This window comes from Pipistrellus hanaki (assembly GCF_964339955.1).
Source record: "Pipistrellus hanaki genome assembly, chromosome: 15".
NCBI lineage: Eukaryota > Metazoa > Chordata > Mammalia > Chiroptera > Vespertilionidae > Pipistrellus > Pipistrellus hanaki.
Window position 1 is genome coordinate 49,542,318 of NC_140517.1, and position 25,091 is coordinate 49,567,408.

At 50.3% G+C, this 25,091-nt stretch overlaps 2 protein-coding genes across 3 annotated transcripts; both read left to right on the top strand.

The window, feature by feature from the left end:
- The first annotated feature begins 4,479 nt into the window (after positions 1-4,479).
- Positions 4,480-24,238, top strand: LOC311633595 (leukocyte immunoglobulin-like receptor subfamily A member 6). 2 transcript variants are annotated; one of them, XM_084906455.1, is made up of 8 exons: positions 4,480-4,566; positions 4,686-4,721; positions 4,912-5,196; positions 5,341-5,643; positions 20,822-21,118; positions 21,373-21,675; positions 22,356-22,406; positions 22,551-24,238. In XM_084906455.1, exons 1-8 carry the CDS (start codon positions 4,533-4,535, stop codon positions 22,685-22,687), a joined length of 1,446 nt encoding a protein of 481 aa, XP_084762581.1. In that variant the 5' UTR covers positions 4,480-4,532; the 3' UTR covers positions 22,688-24,238. The 2 variants fall into 2 exon arrangements, with proteins under 2 accessions (XP_084762581.1, XP_084762582.1); XM_084906456.1 differs by lacking the exon at positions 5,341-5,643 and adding an exon at positions 20,313-20,609.
- Positions 5,662-9,131, top strand: LOC311633666 (leukocyte immunoglobulin-like receptor subfamily B member 4). Its single transcript, XM_084906648.1, has 6 exons — positions 5,662-6,442; positions 6,783-6,825; positions 6,905-6,942; positions 7,173-7,228; positions 8,055-8,207; positions 8,291-9,131. Exons 1-5 carry the CDS (start codon positions 6,340-6,342, stop codon positions 8,187-8,189), a joined length of 375 nt encoding a protein of 124 aa, XP_084762774.1. The 5' UTR covers positions 5,662-6,339; the 3' UTR covers positions 8,190-8,207; positions 8,291-9,131.
- Positions 24,239-25,091: the final 853 nt, after the last annotated feature.

Sequence of the window (25,091 nt, forward strand, 5' to 3'; positions counted from 1 at the left end):
GTTGTCGAAGTGGAGGAGGGATTGGGGAACTGAGTGAAAAAGTTGAAGGGATTTAAAAAGTAGAAATTGGTAGTTACGAAACAGTCACTGGGGTGCAAAGTACAGTATTGGGAATACAATCAATGACATTGTAATAACTATGTTTGGTTAAGGTGGGTACTAGGCTTGTTGGAGAGATCATTTTGTAAATTATATAAATGCCTCCCCACTGTGATGAACACCTGAAATGAACACAAAATAATATCAAATACCAACTGTAATTGAAAAATTGATATACCCTTAAAAGTTAAAAATAAATAAATAAATAAAACAAAAAGATGTAGCTAATAAATGAAAGAATAGTATTCAAGAAAGAAAAAAGAAAAATGAAGACTAAGGACAATGTTTCTTTAAAAAAATATATATATATCTATTATTGATTTTTTTTTTTTTACAAAGAGGAAGGGAGAGAGATAGAGTTAGAAACATTGATGAGAACAAAACATCCATCAGCTGCCTCCTGCACACTTCCTACTGGGGATGTGCCCGCAACCAAGGTACATGCCCTTGACCAGAATCAAACCTAGGACCTTTCAGTCCACAGGCCAATGCTCTATCCACTGAACTAAACCGTTTAGGGCAGGACAATGTTTCTTGAGTGGTATTCCACCCAAAATGCATAATCTGAATCTGAGTATGAGTCACCATTAGACAAATCTCTTCTTTCGTGTCTATTATAGCTTCTTTCTCACCAGAACCACCCCCTGTCCATCAGCCCCTGGTCATCTCCACTCAACAACCCTCCTATGACCAGTGCCTGTACGAAGAAGCCCCTTGCTTTATCTAAGCTTCATTAATCCAAGTGCAATCTGGGAGGATGTGGAGACACACACAGCCCCTGCAGTCTGGGGAGACATAATGCCTTGGGCAGAGACACCAAGGGGATGTCCTACTCTACACCCAACGGTCGCTCCATGGTGTGTCCGGAACAGGGCCTTTAATACAGAACTTGGGGTCTACAAAAGGCAGAACTGGTTTTCTGATAAAGGAGAAGTCATGCATCTTATTATAGAGACTGGCCTGTGGCGAAATAACTGCTCGGCTTCCTTTGAAAAGGTCAGTGTTGAAACATGGGCAGGGGGCGATGGATGCCTACCCACAACATCCTCTTAGTAAGCGTGGCCTCCCGGGCCCTGCCCTCTCATCCCCTTGCACAGCGTGGGCGGGCCATGAAAATCCCCGAAATTCTGGAACTCGCCCCCCTGGGCTGCCACATTCTGTGGGGCGGAAATGTTGAGTCCTGGTTCATGACTATCACTTCGTTGTTTTAGAAAAAGCTTCGGATTTCACTTCAAAAATCCTCTCTATGTGTACATGTCAGCCATGATATTTCAGTGCTGGATGGTGGGCAAATGGTGGTAATGCAGGTCCAACCCTCTCTGGTTTGGTCCTGGGCAACCTGCAGTGATACACAGCTGCTGACTGCTATTGTGGCAAGACGTCATCAGTGTCTTCCATCTCTGGACTGCTTCTCTTCTGTCTTATGGTTGGAGTAGCCTCAAACGGAGGGTGGGGATAAAAGGGAGAGATCAACCAAAGGACTTATGTGAACACATATGAGCCTAACCAGTGGTTGAGGACAATAGGGGGCTGGGGGCATGAGTGTGTGTGTGGGGGTGGGGGATTGGAATGGGGGGTTGAGGACAAATATGTGATACCTTAATCAATAAAGAAATTAATTAAAACAACAACAATGTCTCCACTTTTTAAAGATACATATCTATTTATTGAGTTCAGAGAGGGAGAGGGGGAGAGAGAAACATCAATGATGAGAGTGAATTATTGATTGGCTGCCTCCCACACACCCTGTAATGGCAGCTGAACCCACAACAAGGGCTTGTACCCTGATTAGGAATCAAACTATGACCTCCTGGGTTCATAGGTAAGACACTCAACCGCTGAGCCACACTGGTAACATTTAATAGTAACCTGTAATTTCCTGCAGATTCTTTTCTACTGATTGTTGACCGACCCAGACATTCTGTTAAATACTCAATTACACCTGGTTATCTCCAAACCACTGGCACCTGCCAGTCAAGAGTGGAGGCTTAGCCAAGACCGGTTTGGCTCAATGGATAGAGCGTCGGCTTGGGGACTGAAAGGTCCCGGGTTCGATTCCGGTCAGGGGCATGTACCTTGGTTGCGGGCATATCCCCGGTGGGGGGTGTGCAGGAGGCAGCTGATCGATGACTCTCTCTCATCGATGTTTCTAACTCTCTATCTCTCTCCCTTCCTCTCTGTACAAAACCCATAAAATATATATTAAAAAAAAAAAAGAGTGGAGGCTTAAACAGGTGAGGTGATCAATGCAGATTGCCTGGGTCTCTGAACCTGCCCTGTAGCTATTTCCCTAGTTCTGGAATTCCCCAATTGTCTGGACATCCTCAACACCTGAGTTGTGGAGCAAGCAATACAACAAGAAGAAAGGCCTGGGGGTGGGGTGAACGGCACTGGAGATGCCCTTCCCACCTGGTAGAACTGCACCAATTTGTGCCACCACCAAGGACTTGGAAGACACAGGGACCAGGATTCCATCCACATCCCCATGCGACTCCCCGAGGAGCTTGGCTTCTGCCGAGGACAAGTGGACCTTGAAGAGCCGCAGTAGGTTCTTGTGTACCAGGTTTTAATTTCCGCCTCAACGGAGTCTTCATAACTGGACCCCCCCATCCCCTCAAACCCTGGACATCTCCTGGTGAACATGAACCCTCTCTGGGTGTTATTTCTAATGGCTATAAGGTCAGTCTACTTCAACAACTCAACTGCCTTTCTCTAGGAGCTAAGAACATTCCAGACCCCTAATCTAGGCTGCAGGGACCAGGATTGCTCCTCCATTGGGCAGGATACCCCAGAGGTCCATTACGTACCTTGTGGATAGGACCAGCAGAAACAGGAAATAAGCAACCATCCAGGCCCTTTGTAAGACCAATGCGTTCCAGAGAGTGGGAAAGGGATCTGCTCACGTCACCAGCCTTGCTGCCCCGGGGTGAAATTCCTAGGGGGTCCAGTTCCCCGAGGAATGCTGAGGTAGCCCATCCATGGTGAGGACTCAGCTCCATCCAACCCTCTTGTGAGTGAGGAGCAAACCCAACTCCTGGTGGACCTTCTTTGGAAGTTGGAGACAACATACTCCTCCTTGGGCATGTCACCTCCACCCACATTACGAGCGTCTTGAGAGGCTGCTGGTTTTGGGCGGGGCCCCGAACAAGAGACGTCTTTACAACAGGTCCAGGCTGCCTGGGCTGTGTGACCCAGGAGATCCAATTGTGTTTGGAGCATCTGGCAGATGAGGTCATTATACAGAGTCTTGGGTGGACTACAGATGAATGAAAACACAGAAAGTTAGCCCTGGACTATGTGGCTCAGTAGATAGAGCATCAGCCTGTGGACCAAAGGGACCTGTGTTCAATCCTGGACAAGGTCACCTACCTTGGTTGCAGGCTCTTCCCTGGCCCTGGTCCTGGTCGGGGCTCCAATCAGTGTGTTTCTCTCACATCGATGTTTCTCTCTGTCTTTCCCTCTCTCTTCCACTCTCCCTTAAAAAAAAAAATCAATGGAAAAATATCCTTAGGTGAAGATTAACAAAACTCAATCAATCAATACTAAAGCACAGACATTTACTATTTTGGAGTCAACCTATGCGTTTCTATGGAAGTCAACCTATGCGTTCACAATTCTCCTTTGTGAAACAATGTTGGGGTTGTTACTGGGCTCTCCCAGAGGTTGTCTTGGCCAAGTCACCATGAGGTGCCCACCATGGAATGGGGGGTGGTTCCTGAGCACACCCTGAACGGGGCATGCACAGTAGTGCCCCATCCCCAGACAGAAGATGTGATGAGAGCAGCGGACAGTGATGTCACTGCTGGCCTTGAAGACGAATGGACACCAGACATGGACCACGTGTGAAGCTTGAAAGACAAAGAATCCTGTTCTGACTCCTGAATGGAAAGATGATAAATCTGTGTTGCTTTAACCCATTAAGCATATGGTTATTTGTCATAGCAGCAAAAGGAGCTAATACTTTCTCTCTCTCTCTCTCTCTCTCTCTCTCTCTCTCTCTCTCTCTCTCTCTCTCTCTCTCTCTCATTTTTGGAGGTGGTGATGCAGTTTTGCTCTGTTTTGGCTAATCTGAGATTTGCAAGCTCAGAGCTGGAATCTGTCTGGTTCAAGTGGTGCATTCCCAGGCCAGGCACATTGCAAATCCTCAAGGAATAAGGTGGATGGATGCTTGGCTAAAAGAGGCGTTCAGGCCAGGGAGGCAGAAGCTTATGGATGAAATGGGACCTGGGATGTGGTCAGAAATGGCGGCCGAAGTCCGCTTCCCGCACCAGGCCTCAGCTGAGGAAATGAGAGCCCAGCTCCCTGGGAGGGCTGTTCCCTTTTCTGGGGCTGCTGACGTGAGAGCCCCATGACAGGGAGGGACCAGCCTCCCAGGGGCCACAGCCTGTGTGTGTGTCTGTCCTGCACGGCTGCGACCAGAGAGAGGAGACACCATGACCCTTGTCCTCAGGGCCCTGCTCTGCCTCGGTGAGATGGGAGGGGGAGGGGAGCCCTGGTCTGTCAGGACCCCAGGACTCAGGAGGCTCATGGGGAGGAGGGAGCTGCTAAGGGTTCAGGGCAAATCTCTCACAGGGACTCTCTTCCAGGGCTAAGTGTGGGCCTCAGGACCCCTGTGCAGGCAGGTGAGTCTCCCCAGGTGTCCCAGGTCCCACTCTTCCTTGGGGACAAGTAGCCACCCCATGGGAAGCTGGGAATGGGCGACACCATGTCTGGGCTGACAGATGGGAGATGTATGGGAGGACATGGGGCTGAGAGTTGGGAACTGGGGTGGGGTGGGGATGTCTTGTGATCCTGATACAGTTTTCCTTCCAGGGCCCCTCCCCAAACCTTCCCTCTGGGCAGAGCCAGGCCCTGTGATCCCCTGGGGGATCCCCGTGACCATCTGGTGTCAGGGGACCCTGCAGGTTCAGGAGTACCATCTGGATAAGGAGGGAAGCCCAGCACCCTGGGACATACAGAAGCCACTGGAACCCGGGGACAAGGCCAAGTTCTCCATCCCATACATAACACTGGCCTATGCAGGGATATATCGCTGTTACTATCTCAGCCTTGCTGGCTGGTCAGAGCGCAGTGACCCCCTGGAGCTGGTGGTGACAGGTGAGAGGACACTCAGGGGTCCCAGCCTCAGGCCCTGCCCTCAGGAAGGGGTCTGCTCTCAGGGTGACTCCCTCTCACAGCCCAGCCCTGGGGGCCATGAGGGAGGTGTGAGCCCATTTAACACACTGCCTCCTCCTCTCCTAGGATCCTTCAGCAAACCCAGCCTCTCAGCCCTGCCCGGCCCGGTCGTTACCTCAGGAGGGAACGTGACCCTCCAGTGCGGCTCAAGGGAGGGGTTTGGCAGGTTCCTTCTGACTAAGGAAGGAGATCACAGGCTATCCTGGGCCCTGGACTCACAGCCACAGCTCAGTGGGCAGTCCCAGGCCCTGTTCCCAGTGGGCCCTGTGACCTCCAGCCACAGGGGGACGTTCAGATGCTATGGCTGCTACAGGGACAGACCCCAGGTGTGTTCAAGCCCCAGTGACCCCCTGGAGCTGCTGGTCCTAGGTAAGTCCCATCCTGGTCCCATCCACGGGTTGAGGTGCCAATCAGGTTATTGACATCCTTGCTGTGAGGGGAGGGAACAGGATGAATCAGCCCTGGGTCAGCTCCTGGCTCTGCTGCTCCTGCTGTGGGGCTGAGGGTCCTTTCTGTCCTCTGAGTGTGGGGTTCCTGTCTGCTCATCCCTGGCCCTATCCTGCTCACAGGCTGCTGGGAGATAAGATGACATAAGGGCCTCACAGAGCTCAGGAATGCAGAGCCCCCAGCCCGACCTTCCCAAGGGGCATCATTGGCTGCAGAGCGTGGACGGATTCCGGAGAGACACAGAGTCCAGCCCACACTCTGCCCCTCCTGTCCCTGCTGTGCTGGGGTCACATAATGAGGAAGGACCCTCAGCTCCAGATGAGACGTGGGCATGAAGTTGGTGTCTCTCTAGGGGGCAGTGTGAGGACAGCACAGGGAACCCACAGTCCTGGGTTCCAGACCCAGCTCTGCCCCATCCAGGCTGGGTGACCTGGGGCACATGGTTAACCTCTCTGAGCCTCAGTGAAGCAGGTGGTGGGGTCAGCAATCCCTGATGCTGTGAGGTGAGAGGAGATGAGTGACAGGCTCCAGCATGGGCCTCACACATAGTAGGTGCTCATTCAATGGCTTCACTGGCTCATTCATGACATCACTCATGTCCAAGGTCCCAAATGGAACATGAACATCCTGATCGGGGTCTTGGTGGCCCTGGTCTTGCTGCTCTCACTCTTCCTCTTCTTCCTCCTCCGACATCGATGTCAGAGCAAAGGCAGGATGTCGGGTGAGTAGGGAATGGGGTGACCTGGGGCACAGGATGGAGAGGGGCTCAGAGCACCTGCCACAGGAAACCGAATAGATGCAGAAGGTGAGCTGGGAAAAGAATTTCTCCAGAAGCTCAAACCAGATGTTGTAGAAAGAAAACACTCAATGTCAGCACAGGTGTTTGTATCTAAGCTAATCTTTCATTATTGTCAATGCTATGCAATAGGAAACTTACATACAGGGTATATTACGGTTTCCTCATTTTCAGTGGAATCTCAGGGGGAGGCGTCCTATCTCCCAGAGCTGAGACTGTCCCTCTTGACCAGCCCAGAGAGGGACTCATGTCCAACTTCTTGCAGGGACCACACATCCTAAGGGCAAGGCCGGAGACCAGCAGATCAGGTAACTTCTGCCCCAAAGACCTGAGACCTCCACCACCATGGCCCAGCTCCGTCTCTAACTCTCCTGTCTCCTCCCCCAGCTCCAGCCCAGCTGTGGACACCCAGGAAGAACACCTCTGTGAGAGGAAGACAGCTCCCTGGGGGAGGGGGCACAGGGATTTCAGGGCATGATCGGGGAGAAGATGGACTTGGAGGGTGTGGGGTCAGGGGTGAGAAAGACTGAGACCACACCTGGGTGACCTGGTGCCTCACCTCACCCTGGGTTGGTGGTCCATCTGGGAGCAGGAGTGGCCTGCAGCCTTGAGATATCAGAAACCTGCCAGGAGACACCCCCCTGTTCTGCCCCAGCAGGTAATTCTGTGAAGGACCCGCAGCCTGGGGAGAGCGTGGAGCTGGACCCTCCGGTGAGACCCCTGCTCCTGTCCAGGCCACCAAGGACCTTCTGTTGCCCAGTTTAATCCAATGGACCCTTCCCTGTCCCACCCCACCTGCTTCTCAGCAGCGTCCACACTGACCTTCCCTCTGGACCTCAGGTGGTCCTGCTGTGACTCACTCCTCCTGGGTTTCTTGTGACCCCATGGCTCCTTCTACGGGGTCCCCTTTGCTGGCCCCTCATCCTCTATCTGACCTTGTGCAGCCCCAGGTCTCAGGAGGAGGCAGGAGTGAGTGACTGACTCACCACAGGTCCCCAGGATCCCTTCATTCATTCACCCAGCAGATGTGACAGCTCACAGTTTACCGGCTCCATTTAGGGGCCACGGTGCCGCCCTGAGCCACATTGTGTCCACATTCCTCCAGTTCACCTGTGGACGAGGGAGACAATATGCAAACAAGCAGACAGTGTCCCAGAGAGCAAAGTGCTGTGAAGGAGCATAAAGCAAGAGGAGGGGATAGAGTGCATGGTGGGGGGACAGGGAAAGAGTGGATGCAGAGGTCCTGGGGCAGGGCCTGCTTCTTCAGGAGGAGGGCCATGAGGCTGGACGAGAGAGAGAGAGAGAGAGAGAGAGAGAGAGAGAGAGAGAGAGAGAGAGAGAGCGCATTAGGATGAGAGTCAGAATGAGAGTCAGAACCACAGAAGCATCCAGAAGCCCCCAGGCTCAGGTTCCATCAGGAGAGGGACCTGGTCTATTTAAAGTGTAGGCCATCTCTCTGGCAACATGAGGATGATTGACAGGAGGATTTCTACTGTGGAATCGAGGAGACGCTGTTCTGTCTCACTGTCTCCTTCAGACCAGGCAGGATGAAGGCCCTCAGGGAGCAGTGTATGCCGAGGTGAATCGCTCAAGACCAAGACCTGGACCAGAAATGGCCACCTCTCCTTCCTCCCATTCAGCAGGGGAGGTTTTGAACCAGAAGGGCAGATAAGCAGAAGAGGACACTCAGGTGGGTTCCGTCCTCCCCAGGCCCTTAGGATCCCCACAACCCCAACCATGTTTCATCCCTCTCTTTCTCTCCCCCTGCTCCAGGCTGCTGCATCTGACACCCCCCTGCATATAACCTACACCCCACTGACCCGCTCGGCCCTCAGATAGAGTACACCTCCCTCTTCCTCCCATCTGTGGGGCCCCCAGATGAACCCAGTGTGTACGCTGCTGTGCTCATCCGCTAGCCCAGACCCCACAGTGCAAGGAGAGGGCCTGCCGGGGCTCCGAGGGCACTGGGTCGGCCCCCATGGACACTCAGTTAGTGCTCCGGCCAGTCTGGAGATCCAACGTGGACTCCCAGCCGCTCCTGGGACCCCCTGGGAATCGCCTGATTCTGCAACCACAGATAACTAAAATCCCTCTGCATTATGGAATCAAAGCAACAGACTTCTCAAAAACCAGTGTGCGAACTGATTATCGACAGGAAGTGAGCGAATACTTTAAATTAATGATCATGTAAATATTATGCATCAAGCCTATGAAATAAAAAAAATTAAGAGGCATGAGAAAAGAAAAGCCTAAAAGGTCAAGACCTAATTTATTATATCAAGAATTTAGAAAACGAATAGCCAATTATTCTAAATGAAGGTAGAACGAGGGATGTGATAATGAGTAGCTACTAGTGAGGACAGACAAAAATAGAGAGAAAGCAGCACAGTCAAAAAATGTCATTCTTGCCAAAACCGGTTTGGCTCAGTGGATAGAACGTCGGTTTGTGGACGGAAAGGTCCCAGGTTTGATTTCGGTCAAGGGCCTGTACATTGGTTGTGGGCACATCCCAAGCAGGGGATGTGCAGGAGGCAGCTGATAGATGTTTCTCTCTCATTGATGTTTCTAGCTCTCAATCCCTCTTCCTTCATCTCTGGAAAATCAATAAAATATATTTTAAAAAATGCAGTTCTTGAAAACTGTAATTATAGTTTTGATAAGTCTTAGCCACAGTAGACAAGGAAAATAGACACAGATCCTATAGACTTTGTTTGTTTGTTTATTTATTTATTTATTTATTTATTTATTTATTTATTGCTTGCTTGTTTGATTGATTAAGGTATCACATATTTGTTCTCAACCCCCCATTCCAATCCCCCACCCCTCCCCACTCATGCCCTCACCCCCTTATTGTCCTCGACCACTGGTTAGGCTCATATGTGTGCACACAAGTCCTTTGGTGGATCTCTCCCTTTTATCCCCACCCTCCCTCTGAGGTTCAATTGTCTGACCTATGGCTCCTTATCTCTGGGTCTGTTCTTGTTCATCAGTCTATGTTGTTCACCATTTCCCCTAGATGAATGAGATCATGTCTTACTGGAAATATATAATAAGAATCAAAAATGAGACAAGCAATAATCGTTATGCTGAAAGGCCTATGAATCTGTCTGCAGTGAGTTTCTCTCTGGGCCTTTAATTCCCACGATGAGGAACAGCATCACAGATCCTACAGTCTTAAAACAGACACCACAACATGATAAACGATTGGATGCCAGGCCCTGCCCAGGTAGCTCAGTTGCTTAGAGCGTCACCCCAATACACCAAGCTTGCAGGTTGGATCTCTGGTCAGGGCAAGTACAAAAACCAGCCAATGAATGCATAAATAAGGGGAACAACAAATCAATATTTTCCTCTCTCTCTCCCTTCCTTTGTCTCTCTAAGTAAGACAATGAAATTTGATGCCAATGTATTAGCCACCGGCATGACTCAGTGGTTGAGCATGGGCCTATGAACCAGGAGGTCATGGTTTAATCCTAGTCAGGGCCCATGCCTGGTCTGTGGGCTCTATCGCCAGTTTGGAGCATGCAGAAGGCAACCGATCATAGCTTCTCTCTCATCATTTATGTTTCTATCTCTCTCTCCCTCTCCCTTTCTCTCTGAAATCAATAAAAAATAAGCCTAACCAATGGACACAGACAACGGGGGGGGGGGGGGGGAGCGCAAAAGCATGAGTGTGTGTGTGTGTGTGTGTGTGTGGGGGGGGTGTTGGATGGTAATGGGAGGATAAGGATATATATGTAACACCTTAATCAATTAAGAAATTAAACAACTATACTTTTAAAAAATGGACATGTTCAAATGTACAGTTTACTAAGTAGACATCAGTTTTCTTAGTAGAAAGTCTGTGTCACCTTGTGTTTAAGTACATAACAATGTTTGTTATGTGTAAGTACACATGACAAACATTGCCCTGCACCTGAGCACTGTGGGATATGATAAAAAGTCAAAAAGAAAGAAACAAAGAGTAGAGCGGTCAGGGGAGGGAGACATGGGGAGAGATTGGTTAAAAGGTTGAACCTTTCAGTTACAAGATTGGCAAATTCTGGGGCTCTAATGCACAGCATGATTTAGCTAAAACCCTGGTTTATCTTCTTCTTGCGTGTTGCTGAGAGACGGCAACTCAGGGACAGGAGAGAGGTGTTAGCTAAGGCCAGGGCGGTCCTCCTCTTGCAATATCGTATATGATAAAGAGCTAATATGCTGAATGGACCGGATGGCAGGACGACCTTTTTGGACGACCTTCTGGAATGACCTTTCAGAACAACCAGTGGGCAGGGGGGAGGGTCCATAGGGCTGCAGGGCCGAGAGGCATCTGGGGCTGGGCAGGCCTACACATTGCACAAATTTTGTGCACTGAGCCTCTAGCATAAATATACGAGTTCAGGAAGCTTCCTCGGTGGTTTCTTCAAAAACACTTATGCACTTATACACACACACACACACACACACACACACACACACACACACCACACACACACTTCCCGAGAGCAAAAAACCACACCTGGAGGTTGAAGAATCTCTCCCCCCAAACTTGTTCTTCCTTCATGGTGACCCAGCCTGACTTGGTGGGTTTAAGGAGGGAGATACGACTTCTCACTCAGGGATTTGCCCCTGCGGACACGTTCACTGCTGTCCCTTAAAATTAACGTGGCTCAGGACACAATCTTCACTAACAGTTGGCTCCGTGGAGGTATTCCTCCACTGTCTTCTCATATTGGCTTTTCCTGTGAGGAAGTCTGGTGCCAGGGAGCTTGTCGTTATGGAGATTTGCATTTTTTTTCCCTGGAAAGTAAGGTGATGACGATTTTAGAAACCCAGGCTAATCCTTGATTTGTTCTTGAATTAAAATTCACATAAAATCAACCATTAAAAATATATTTTATTGATTTTTAAGAGAGAGAAAGGGAGAGAGATAGAGAGCCAGAAACATTGATGAGAGAGAAAGATCAATCAGCTGCCTCCTGCACACCCCCTATTGGGGATGTGCCCAAAACCAAGATACATGCCCTTGACCGGAATCGAACCTGGGACCTTCAGGCCGCAGGCTGAAGCTCTATCCACTGAGCCAAGCCAGTTTCAGCTAAAAATGAACCATTTTAATGTGTACAATTCGATGTAGGATATACATTTAAAAATTTATTTATCCTTCATCCCCCACAAAAGGCCAAGATAAAGATTGCAGCTCTCGGGGATTTCATTTTTAAGCATGGACACCTTATCACTTGTTTGGTCTTTTCTCATGTCTGTAAAATTTTCAGTTATTTATTTCTGGAGCTGTTAGTAGACATCACGCTCACGTCTTTCCTTCTGACACCAGGGATATGACACTGGCCCTCTTTGTTGTACTCCTCAAGTACCTTACATCCCCACTTCAGCTCCCCCTATGCTGCATAATGGGAATTTCCTCAGTATTACGCTCCACTTTCATGACTGTCTCTTCAGCTGTGCCTCTTCCCCAAGGGGTTGAGTTGTTTGAATGTGCTCAGTGTACAGGGTTTTTCATCTCTCAAGGTTTTAACTCATTAGGTTCTTCTACAACAGAATCCACATTCTTCTGGTGTCAAAAATTGAATCCGCCTTTTATGCTTCAGAGATTGAAGCATGATTCATCTCAAATTACTCTTACAATTTCCTACTGGCTCTACTCTATTCCATATCACAGTCCCCATCATCAGTAGATTGCTGTCCGTAGCATTGCCATTATCAGGATAATTCTACTGTGCATTCTTTTTTTTCTTTTTTTTTAATGTCTTCATTGATAAGGTATTACATATGTGTCCTTATTCTCCCATACCTCCTCCTATCCCCGCCCCCCACTCATGCCCTTACCCCCTATTATCTGTGTCCATTGGTTAGGCTTATATACATGCATTCAAGTCCTTTGGTTGATCTCTCCCCCTTTACCCCCACCCTCCCCTACCTTCCCTCTGAGGTTGGATGGTCTGATCGATGTTTCTCTGTCTCTGGATCTGTTTTTGCTCATCAGTTCATGTTGTTCATTACATTCCATAAATGAGTGAGATCACGTGATATTTATCTTTCTCTGTCTGGCTTATTTTACTTAGACTCACCCCTCACACTCCTGGTCTTCCACAGGTTGCTCACAGGGCTGTCCTGGGAGTCAGGCTGACAAGGCAGGGATGATGGCAGCTGCCCATACCCCATGGTAATCACTATCTCAGACTCAGAATCTGCTCAGGGTTCTTCCCCTCAAGGCTGGTCCCATGGGAGCCTCCTGGGCACACATGAGACAGACACCCGTGGCTGACAATGCAGGACTTGGGCTGTTTCAGGCCACACAGGGGAGGTTTCTCATGGGCTCGGTCCAGTCCCTGAATACAAACATGGAGCAGGGGACCACGGCTTCCAACCTTCACCTGGCTTCTGACCCCTTCCTTCCTGTGAGGACCTGGAGTTTCTCTCTGTGTCCACACAGTGGAGGTGCTCACTGCTGACCATGGGCTCAATGCAGTGGGCAGAGATGTCCCAGTGCATGTACAGAAACACTGACCTTCACCTGGACCCTGACCCCTCCCTTCCTGTGAGGACCTGGTGCCCCTCTCTGTGTCTACACAGGGTAGGATCTCTTCTCTGTGATGACCTGCTGATGGCTTCAGACACTGGTGACCACTCAGCGTTTGTTGCTGGGTTTCCCTGTAATTCCTTCTCCTTTTGGGCAACTTTCATTTCCCTTTCTTCTGCATTTGTTCCTAAAATATATTTATAGAACTACTAGGTGCACAAAATTCATGCATGGGGGAGGGGAATGGTCCTTCGCCCGGCTTTCACCCTCTCGCAATCCAGGACCGCTGGCTCCTAACCACTCACCTGCCTGCCTGATTGCCCCTAGCCACTCTGTTTGCTGGCCTGATCAACCCAACTACTCCCCCCCTCACCCCCTCCCCCACCCCCGCTTTCTGGCCTGATCACCCCTAACTGCCTGCCCCTGCTGGACTGATTGCTCCCAACTTCCTCCTCGCATCGGCCTGCCAAACCGGTCATTAAAAAACTGAACCGCTTTCTTACACCTTACACCAAACAGCTGTTGCCCTGAAAACCCTTCCTCAGCCCCAACCTTAGTCTCTGCCCTTGCAGTTCACCAAGATTAGGTTCTGATTGGTCGGTTTCTATGCCAGTCAATGTTAAAAGCTCCGCCTCCTAGGCAGCCATTGGCTTCCCTGGGAAATCCAGAATGGCGCTGACTTTACATTAGCGCTAACTCTTCTGTCATGTCCCCTCAATCCGCTACCAAGTGTGTCTCTGGCTGCTCTGAGAAGCGGCAACTTCAGGTCTGTGCTGGTTGCAATTCTGAATTCTCACCCCTGACCTAACCTTCTTCGTATGGTGTGACCTCTGTGAAGGAAAGCATGTGTCTTGTTCATTCTTAGTTCACTCATAGACTTTACCTGTGCCTGTGCATCTATGCTGACGCCACATCATGACCGGTCGAACGGTTGTTTTGGTCGTCACGACCACTGCCTGTTTATATGTATAGATAGAGATGGAGTGTGGTACACATTTCAGAAATGTCATAAGTAGCAGCACGTCTGAGCATTAAGAGCAGATGGGGGTTCTTAGGTGGGCTCCTCCATTGTCCACCTTGACTGTGGAGTCAGATACCTTGATTCTCTTGTGTGTCCACCCACTCACCTCCATTTGACCTGGGAATCAACAAGGATGGATCCATCCCATGGCCTGAGAACCCCTGAACCCACAGCCACTCTGAGGAGTTGGGGGTCACAACAACATATTACAGATGGGGAAACGGAGGCTCAGAGATTGAATGCCTACTGTTCATAGGGAACAGGGCCATGGATGATGGAGGAAAATTTATTTTTTTCAATTATTTTTAAATATATATATTTTATTGATTTTTCATAGAGAGGAAGAGAGAGGGATAGAGAGTTAGAAACATCGATGAGGGAGAAACATCGATCAGTGCCTCTTGCACCTACCCCCCCCCCCCCCACTGGGGACATGCCCGTAACCAAGGTACATGCCCTTGACCGGAATCAAACCTGGGACCCTTCAGTCCACAGGCCGACGCTCTATCCACTGAGCCACACCAGTTTTGGCAATGGAGGAGAATTTAAATAAGAATGAACATTGTCACCAACCCTACTGACGACTCACTGTCCCCTAAGCTGAGGACCAGAGGCCAGGATCACAGAATGGGGCATAGCTCTGCCCCAGAATCAATGCCCTGAGGAGGCAGGAGTGAGTCATAATCTTGCTTCCAGGAATGGGAGGGTGGCTGCTGTGGCCAGAAAAAGGAGAAGGTCATGAGGGGGTCCATGAGACACAGAAAGCCCACACTCAGGGCCAGGAAAAGAGCTGGTTTTGCTTCCCTTATTTCCATGCATCTCCCTATGTGCCCACTGTCACAGAGACATCGCCCTGAGCTGCACAGGGAAAGGGTGAGCGTGTCTCTGTTGATCTGAGCTCTGCAGGCCATAGGGACCTACGTCTTCCTGAAGCATGTCCAGGCACGGGTGGCACTGTCCAGAGGGAGGTTCTGATAGACATGCTGAAGATGAAGGAGACCCTGTCAGGGAGGTCGTGCTCTGGGTCACCTCACCTGCAAGGGTCGTCTCTGGAAGGACCTGGTCTATTTCCTGCTTTGTCATAGAAACAACAGCCAGCCTACCAGGGAGATGTTGTTCCCCTTCCTGGGGGCTTGGTGACGTGGCCACCACGAGAGAAGAAGGGCCAGCCTCCCACTGCCCACACCCCATGTGCCTGCCCAGATGGGACCATCATCTCCGTCTACACACTCCACATCTGAGCGAGGAGACACCATGACCACCACCCTCATCGCTGTGCTTTTCATTGGTGAGATTTCAAGGGAGAGGCGAATCCTTATCTATTAGGATCCCCAAGACTCAGGAGGCTTTTGCAGAGGGGTTTGCTGTTCAGGATTGAAGGGCAAATCTCTCACAGGGATTCTCTTCCAGGGCTGAGTGTGGAGCTCCAGAACCAAGTGACAGCAGGTGAGATGGTCCCCATGTGTCCCAGGTTCCCTCTCACTGGGGACAAGGGGCTACAGCCTGTGCATTGGGAGATGGAGAGCCGTGGTTCTGGGTTAATGGATTTGGGGTGCATAAGAAATGAGAGAGTGGTAATACCTTCAAACCCAGCCTTTGGTTTCCTTTCAGGGGCCCTCCCCAAACCTACTGTCTGGGCTGAGGCAGGCCCCATGATCCCCAGGGTAACCCTGTGACTATCTGGTGTCGGGGTTCCCCAGGGGCCGAGGAGTATAGTCTGTATAAAGAGGGAAGGCCAGAACCCTTGTACAAACAGAAGGTGAGGTGGTCTTTCCATCACGTGGTGCTGGGCCACACTGTGAGTCTGTGGGACACAGAGAAGCTTTGACCTGCCTCACAGCATTTGCAATCCGCAATGCCAAATGGGCGACAGATCAAAAGGTGAAAAACAAACCTTTTGGGAAAAAGGAAGGGGGGAACTATCTAACTAGCTTATGGGTGACATTTTTTTTCCAATGTGGACAAAGAACACAAACTTAGGGGGGACATGGACACAGTGGAATCCATTAACATGAAGAGCTTCCGTTCCTATAGACACAGCGAGACAGTGAAGAAGATATTTGCTGTGCCTAATTGAGACCATGGACTGGCATCCAGGTCATTAGGACATATGTATAAGTTGTTATATAGCAGCAGAGAGCAATGGGAAAGCAAGCAAAAAACATTAACAAGCAAGGGATACTGACACGCTTATGTGCAGTGACATTATGTAAAGGTGAGAGCTGGCCATGGCTGGTGTTCTCAGTGGTTAGAGCATCAGCCTTAGGTGTAAGGGTCACAGGTTTGCTTCTGGGTCAAGGGCATGTACCTTGGATGTAGGTTTGATCCACGGCCCTCATGTGGGATGCAACCTATTCATGTGTCTCTCTCAGATCAATGTTTCTCTCTCTCTCTCTCTCTCTCTCTCTCTCTCTCTCTCTCTCTCTCTCTCTCTCTCTCTCTCTCTTCTCTCTCTCCTTTCCTCTCTCCCTTCCATCCTGTCTAAAAATTATTGGAAATAATATCCTCAGGTGATGAGTAACCAAAAATTTTTTTAATAAACTGTGCTGAGCTTTATAAGTCATTGGAGAAATAAATATGCATCAAACTACAAGGTGGTACCAATACCTACACTGAATAATGAACATTAAAAAGGCAGGAAACATGAAGGCTTGGCAGGGATGGGAACCTACCAGGACCCTTGAACCAGGGAAAGTCGTGGAAATGCTGAGGCCAGTGAGAAACTACTCAGCAGAGTCTCTCATAAATGAGCTCCCTCAAGAGCTGTGGCCGGGTGTCCCATTGGGCTGTTTAGAGCCAGACTCTCGGGGGCTGAGTCAGAATCAGAACCTGGGTCCCACACTCTCTGAACAGGAGTCAGACAGGCAGACACAGAGACCTGAGGAACAGCAGACCAGTCTCCTGAAACCTGGGCTTCCCGTGAGCCCTCATTCCGGGGAGATGCAGAGCCAGGCTCAGGGCGGGGCCAACTTGGCTGTGGGGTGTGGTAACCCCAAAGGTTTGCAACATCCTTTAAGTAATCATATCCTGTGAGATTCTGTTCTGCAGGTTCAGGCTTCCTCCATCTGCAGAGCAGAGCTCTCAGAGCAGACGCCGTGATGTCCCTCCTCTCCGTTCTTCTTTGCCTCGGTCAGTTGTGGACACAGGGAGGGGGAGCAGGAGGCGGGTGGCACCCCCTTGTACATGGGGAACCTCAGGTTCAGGCAGCTCCAATGGACAGGGCCTGATGGGAAGGGAATCAGCTCAGAAGTCCGGGTGCAAATCTCTGATGGGGAGTCTCTTCCAGGGCTGAGTCTGGACCAGAGGACCCGTGTGCAGGCAGGTGAGTCCTCCCCAGACTCCATGTCCCTTTTCTTCCTTCATCCCTGGGGCTCAGGAGGGAGCACAGAGGTGCTGGGATGAGGTGAGAGAAAAGGAGGTTCTAGCACTGAGCTAGGACATTAAGGTGGGAAAGGTCTTGGTAATGCAGCCTTCAGTTTACTTCCAGGGACCCTGCTCAAATCCACTGGGCAAAACCAGACTCTGTGGGGTCCTGGGGGAGCACGTGACCCTCTGGTGTGAGGGGACAGTGGAGGTCCAGGACTTCTATTTGACAAAGGGGGAAGCACATTGCCCCCATGCAGAGCAAAACTACACGATCCAATGGACCAGGGCACATTCAGCGTCACAATCCTGACAGAGAATGATGCTGGGATATATCCCTGTTATTATTACAGCCTTGATGGCTGGTCAGAGAGCAGTGACCCCCAGGAGCTCCAGGTCTCAGGTAAGTCTCATTATGAATCCATCCATTCATTCAGGCACCAAACTGGGATGTTATTGGGATCATTACTTTGAGTGGAGCTCCATGTGAGAGAGTGAGGTTAGCAGATCACAAGGGCCCTTAGGCCAGAGATACAGAGAGACAGTGAGACCTGGGGTACAGGTCAGGTGATGGTTTAGTGCACATGTGTCAAACACAAGGCCCGCGGGCCAAATCCGGCTGGCCAGGCCTTGCAATGTGGCCCGCACCGCGCTGTCATCACTGCACTCCGCTGTCAGTTTATGACATTGTCAGTTTATGACTGTTCAGTAAACCATTCGGCCCGCGATTTAGGCTGGATTTTAGATTTTGGCCCCTTCTCTGATTGAGTTCGACACCCCTAGTTTAGTGGGAGGAGGTTCCCCAATAGTTTACATCTGGTCTCCCTAGGTAAGTATGGGAAGCTCTCTCTCCTGAGACAGAAGGGCTCCTTTATGGCCTCTGGACAGAGCCGGCCCTCCAGTGTCACTCTGATGTCGGCTATGACAGATTTGCTCTGCACAAGGAGGAAGGATGGGACCTCTCCCAGAGCCTTGTCCTGCAGCCCCAGGCTGGGCTCTCTCAGGCCCACTTCCCCCTGACACTCTGGGAGGCTGACAAGGGGGAGTGTACATACGCTAGAGTAGGAACAAACTTTTCTTTGAGTGTTTGACACAGTGACACCCTGGACATCCTGGTGGCTGGTGAGGAGCCAGTGGGTTCAGTCAGGGATCCCGACTCTGCACAGGCACTGCTTGGGGGGTCTCAGGTGGTGAGGCCAGAATGAAAGTACAGGACCCTTGGGAGGGAGAGAGAGGGTTGGGGAGAGAGGAAGCAACTCAGAAAAGCATAGACAGACAGAGAGGAGGGTCCTCAGAGAGAGGCCTGATGACTCTCAGGTCAGATCAAGGTAGGCAACCCACTCGGCATTGCTCATAGGTTGAACTTTGACCTATGAACCAGGAGATCATGGTTGAATTCCAGGTAAGGTTGCATGCCCAGGTAGCAGGATCAATGACCAAGTAGGGGGTATGCTTGAGGCAGCTGATCATATCTTCTTTGTCATCATTGATGTTTCTATCACTCTGTCCTTCTCCTTTCCTCTCCATAATATATATATGAATTAGTGGGCCAGTGCACAAAATTTGTGCACTCGAGGAGGGGGCAGGGAGGGCGGTTCCCCAAGCCTGGCCTGTGCTCCATCACAGTGCTGGAGCCCCACAACCCATCACAGCAAAGAGATAGGCCCCAACCACCCATCTAAGGCTCTTTAATAGATTTCCCCAAAGAGGTAGGATAGCTGAGAAGGGGTGGGGACATGTTCCTCAAGTTCCCGTGACTGCCCAGGGGTAAGAGACATAAGCCTCAAGCCCTGGGCCATTGCTAGTATTGGAATGTGAGCCTTGGGCATGTCTTGGGCAGGCACAGGGGGCAGGAACACAGCCGGCTGATTGGTCCTTACATAATGGCATCCTCAACAATTTGCATATTATACAGTTATGAGTTAGATTTTAAGATACAAGGTGAGAAGGCAGCCCTCACCTTCTTCCCTCTCTCTAGGACACCTGCCTGACAGACCCTCCCTCTCAGTGCAGCCAGGCCCTAGGGTGGTCTCAGGAGAGAACGTGACCCTGCTGTGTCAGTCACGGAGCCAGAGGGACACATTCCTCTGTCCAAGGAGGGGCCAGCCGATCCCCCCCACCCCACCCCACCCCCTGTCTCTGAGATCAGAGCACTGAGCTCAGCAGTTCCAGGCAGAGTTCTCCATGAGACCTGTGACCTCAGCCCACGGGGGAACCTACAGGTGCTACAGCTCAGACAGCTCCTCCCCCTTCCTGCTGTCACTCCCCAGTGAACCCCTGGTGCTCCTGGTCTCAGGTGAGGGGCCTTAACCCTGTCTGCTAGCTGTCAGCTCAGAGACCTGTGCTCAGGAGAGGTGAGGCTAGGATGTAAGAAATACAATAAGAGCGTCTTGGGTTGAGCTGTAGGATGTGGGTGGGGAAGACCTTTGTAATGTAGCCTCTTGTTTTCTCCAGGATCCCTTCCCAAACCCACCCTCTGGGCTGAGCCAGCCCCTGTGATCTCTTATGGGAACCCTGTGACCATCTGGTGTCAGGGGACTCCAGGGGCTGAGGAGTACCGTCTGGTGAAAGAGGGAAGCCAAGTGCCTTGGGACAGACAGATTCCACTGGAGCCCGGAGACAAGGCCAAGTTCCCCATCACATTCATGACAGATAATAACGCAGGGATATATCGCTGTAACTATCTCAGCCTCACTGTCTGGTCGGAGCACAGTGACCCCCTGGAGCTGGTGGTGAGCATAGGTAAGCGGACACTCAGGGGTCCCAGCCTCAGGCTCTGCCCTCAGGAAGGGGGTCTGCTCTCAGGGTGTCTCCCTCTCACAGCCCAGCCCTGGGGGACATGAGGGAGGTGTGAGACCCATTTAACACCCTGCTTCCTCCTCTCCTAGGAGCCTACAGCAAACCCAGCCTCTCAGCCCTGCCCAGCCCTGTCGTGCCCTCAGGAAGGAACGTGACTCTCCAGTGTGGCTCAGGGCAGGAATATCACAGGTTCCTTTTGACTAAGGAAGGAGATCACAGACTCTCCTGGGCCCTGAGCTCACAGCGACAGCCCAGTAGTCAGTCCCAGGCCATGTTCTCTATGGGCCCCATGACCCCCATCCACAGGCAGACGTTCAGATGCTATGGCTGCTACAGACCCCACGTGTGCTCAAACCCCAGTGACGCCCTGAAGCTCCTGGTCCCAGGTGAGTTCAGTATTGCTCCATCCATGGACTGAGCTATCAGCCATGTTGTTGGCATCGTTGCTGTGAGGGAGCCCCATGTGTGAAGGTGGTGGGAAGTGATTACATGTTCTTCTGGGCCAGAGACACTGAGACACAGTGAGACCTGAGATCCAGGCCTGGAGAAGGTGTTTATGGGATGAGGTTCCCCTGTAATCCATGTCTGGTCTCCCCAGGTGAGGCTGGGAAGCCCTCCCTCCTGAGCAAGCAGGGCCCCATCGTGGCCTATGGACAGAGCCTGACCCTCCAGTGTCACTCTGATGTCAGCTATGACCGATTCGCTCTGCACAAGGAGGGGGGACAGGACCTCCTGCAGAGCCTTGTCCTGCAGCCCCAGGCTGGGCTCTCTCAGGCCCACTTCCCCCTGGACACTGTGAGCAGCTCCAACGGGGGTCGGTACCGATGCTACGGTGGATACAAGCTCTCCTCTGAGTGGTCGGCCCCCAGTGACCCCCTGGACATCCTGGTGGCAGGTGAGGAGCCAGTGGGCTCGGTCAGGTACCCAGACTCTGCACAGGCCCTGCTGGGGTCTCATGTGGTGAGGTCAGAAGGAAAGTGAAGGCCCCATGGTGGAAGGGGGACAGAAAGGCAGGGCAGGAGGAAAGTGGGGGAGACTCAGAGAAACAGAGATACAGAGAGGAGGGTCTTCAGAGAGAGGCCTGGGTGACTCTTTTGTCAGAACAAGGTGGGCAGGCAGCCCTCACTCTCCCTCTCTCTCTCTCTCTAGGACTGCTGCCTGACAGACCCTCCCTCTCGGTGCATCCAGGCCCCAGGGTGGCCTCAGGAGAGAACGTGACCCTGCTGTGTCAGTCACAGAGCCAGAGGGACACGTTCCTTCTGTCCAAGGAGAGGACAGCCGATCTCCCCCTGCGTCTGAGATCAGAGCAAAGAGCTTGGCCCTACCAGGCACAGTTCTCCATGAGTCCTGTGACCTCAGCCCACGGGGGCACCTACAGGTGCTACAGCTCACACAACACCTCTCCCTACCTGCTGTCATTCCCCAGTGAGCCCCTGGAGCTCCTAGTCTCAGGTGAGGGCCCCTGACCCTGTCTTTCTGTCACTAGCTTATTTCGCTTAGCATTATAACCTCTGACATATTTTGCACATCCTTCTTTACTATTCCTTTTGTTATGAAAGCTTTTAAGCAATAGTTACTTACACATAGAAATTTAAGGTACAAACATTTAGCACTTAGAAGAGGTAACTCTACTGGAAATGCCTTACAAAAGATGCTTCCAAGGTGTTGTGTATTTTTTTTTTCTTCAGATGCATTTACCAGTTGTATTCATAAAACTGAACCCACTCTTAGCTCAAAAATCGCTCAGCGTCTACATATAAATGCATCTCTGTATGTCTGAGACCAACCCATAGATACTTGGCTCTCAGCTTTTGTTTAAATATAAGTTCTTACAACCAGCGAGGTAGCTTCCATGGCTTAGAATCCCACAGTGAGAAGAGAGATTGAAATAACTCATTGTTTCCTGCAATGAGAAACTGTCTCCACACTCCTGAATTCTTGAGGCAAAGCTAATCTGAGCTCCAACATGACTCAAGGAAGAATCCATGAAAGCAGACGACCCATCTCTAGCAGAGAAAGGGTTCCTGGTGGAACTGGTAGCAGTTAGGTCACGAGAAAGGGGACAATGATGGGGACCCTGGGCTTGAGTGGCATCAACTCCTCACACAGCCCCACTCCTTTCTGGTTCTCAGGAGCAGCTGACACCATCAGCCCCTCACAGAACAACTCAGACCCCAAGAGTGGTGAGTAGGAGACACTCTTCAGTTAATGGGCTTCAGCAAAGACAGTTGATGTAGGCTGGGAGAGGGTGCCCTGGAGGATATCCTGGGTCCTGGGTGAGTTTGTCCTGTACTGATCTCTGTGACCTCTTTGCCCACAATGCCCAGCCTCCCAGGCCCAAGACTATACCTTGGAGAATTCCATCCGGTTGGGAGTGTCTGGATTGGTCCTGGTGGCACTTGGGATGCTTTTATTTTGGTCTCGAAACAGTGAGAAACAGGCCCAGGATGCAGCCAGGATGTGAACACAGAGGAAAAAATGCCCCGCCCAGAGAGGAGGACACTTGGGAGTGAATCTCATGTGTCCAGAAGGTTCTGGAAGATCACGTGGGACATATGCTGAAGGACCTGTCTGTGGCTCCTTGCAGGTGGAGCAGTCATCACTCAAGTGCAGGGACTAGGTCTTGACCTTCTGCCCTTGAACCGTGGCCCTTTCTGACCCGACCACTGTCTCCTCGTTTCCGTAGAATTCTCCCTTCTGGTCCTTTTTACCTTTGCCCTTTCATATAATAATTTGGGTGCTTATAAGATTCTACACTCACAATTCTCACCTTCAGTGAACTTTTACCATAATCGCTGGCCACTTTTAATTTGTAAAGGAGAGCTGGTGTACAATAAAGTCAGTTCTCATCTATTTCCTCCACTTGACACAAACTGTGAAGACACACGTTTCCTGTGTATCTCCATGCACGTGACACTGCGTGTTCTCTCTGATTCTCTGAAGAATAGCCGCCCACTGTTCCCTAGGTCTGTAGGCAATGTCATCCTCACCTCATTCCTCCTGAAACCACACACGTGTGTCTTCTCTGTCCATTCCCTTACAGCTGCCAGCGCTTCTGTCTGGGAGGCAACTGCCCCTCAGCTTCAGTCCTGATGATAATTAACTCCTCCCTGTATGTTTCTGGTACATTTTAAGCTGAAACATAGGTCCTAAAGAGCTACTGGGCAGGGATTCCCAGTGAATGTGTTCACAGGCCCTTTTAGAGGAACACATGGGACTTCAGAAACCCTCTGTCTCACTCAACCACAATCACCGCAGGTTTTTACAACCAAAAGTCATGGGGACTTCTCTCCCCAGCACTGTAACCATGGGCTGGGGGTTATGATGTTGATCTGGGATCAACAACTGAGGGAGTACCTTCATATCCAAGCCTCCCCCTGCCACCCCATTTTTAACCACCACACATGGGTATGGGACCAGCCAATTTTCCTCCCCATGTCTCTTTCAGTGTCTTTGTGGCTTCTGTATACACTCAGTTTTAAACTTCTGTTAGGGTAGATTTCAGGCAGTTTTGAATGATGGATGTTCTGTAGTTTAGCTGTAATTTAATATTGTGGGAAGTTCCTGTTACTATGCTTACTTACACAACCATCTAGACCAGAACTCTCTACTGCCATGCATCTAAAGTGTTCAATTCCAGTCTCTCTGTTTTGCATTTTACAAACCTAGAGGCCTGGTGCACAGATTCATGCATGGGTAGTGAACAGCCATCCTGCCCCTCTTGGGGCTGATCAGGTGGGCCAGCTGAGGAGTAGCAGCCAGGAGGTTGGCAACCAGGCCCCACCCCTGAGCTGATCAGGGGTGATTAGGGGTAGGGCAGGCCAGGGGGAGGAGCCACGAGAAGTTGGCTGGCATGTGCCCACCACTTGGTCAAACACCAGGTTGAGGGGACAATTTTTTGCATATTAGCCTTTTATTATATAGGATTTCCTCAATACTGTCTTACAATTTTGCTATTGTATCTTCATCTGTATCTTCTCCTGGGTGGTGAAATAAAATATTTTGAGAGTGTTAAATGAAATCGTTTTTATTTTTATTCCTTTTACTGCTATGACATTTAAGTAATGCTTTTCCACAATTCTCTATACTTTTATCCTATAAGCCCTGGGTTTGTTCCAATAATTCATTTTTCACCTTTGTTGTTTCTGACAGTTCAACAATCTTTGATGAAAATAAGTTTCTAGTGTTCTGTTGTCTCACATGTGATTACCTGCCTCAAAGACTCTGTAGACAGTCTTTCTTAGTGTTGTTTTTCATAATCAGAGTACTTGTTGGCATCTATTCCTTGTAGATACTCACACCTTGCTGGAAAACAAGTCAGTTTCACTAAAAAGAGAGGTTGAAAGGAAGCCAGGAAGGCTGGTCAACAACCTTAATTGCTTTAACCACTCACCCTGTAGTTGAGACACTGTTAGCTGAAGCAGCCTCCACATTGTTTGTCCCGTGTAAGTTTCTGTTATTTCCTGCCTTAGGGCTACATGTAAATTTCTATTTATGTTGCCTAAGATGTTTTCCCCAAAGCCTTAATAAAAGGGGATGGCAGGGCCAGAGCAGGGGTAGTTCTCCCACTAGAGTTGGACTACAGGCTGCCCCCCCATATTGCCAAATTGAATTTCTTCAAATCTCAAGTCTCTTTTCATTTGTGTGCAGCCCTTCTCCAGAACCCAAATCCTGAATTGGAACTCTTTCCATGCGGGTCGTGAAAGAGATTCCTATAACACCTGATTCTCCACAGGGAGTTTCTCCCAGGGCTTAACTGATATTGGAATCTGAAGGGGATGGAGAGTTGCATCCACTCTCTCAAACTCATCTTATTTATTTATTTATCTATTTATTTATTTATTTATTTATTTCCCTTTTTTAATTTA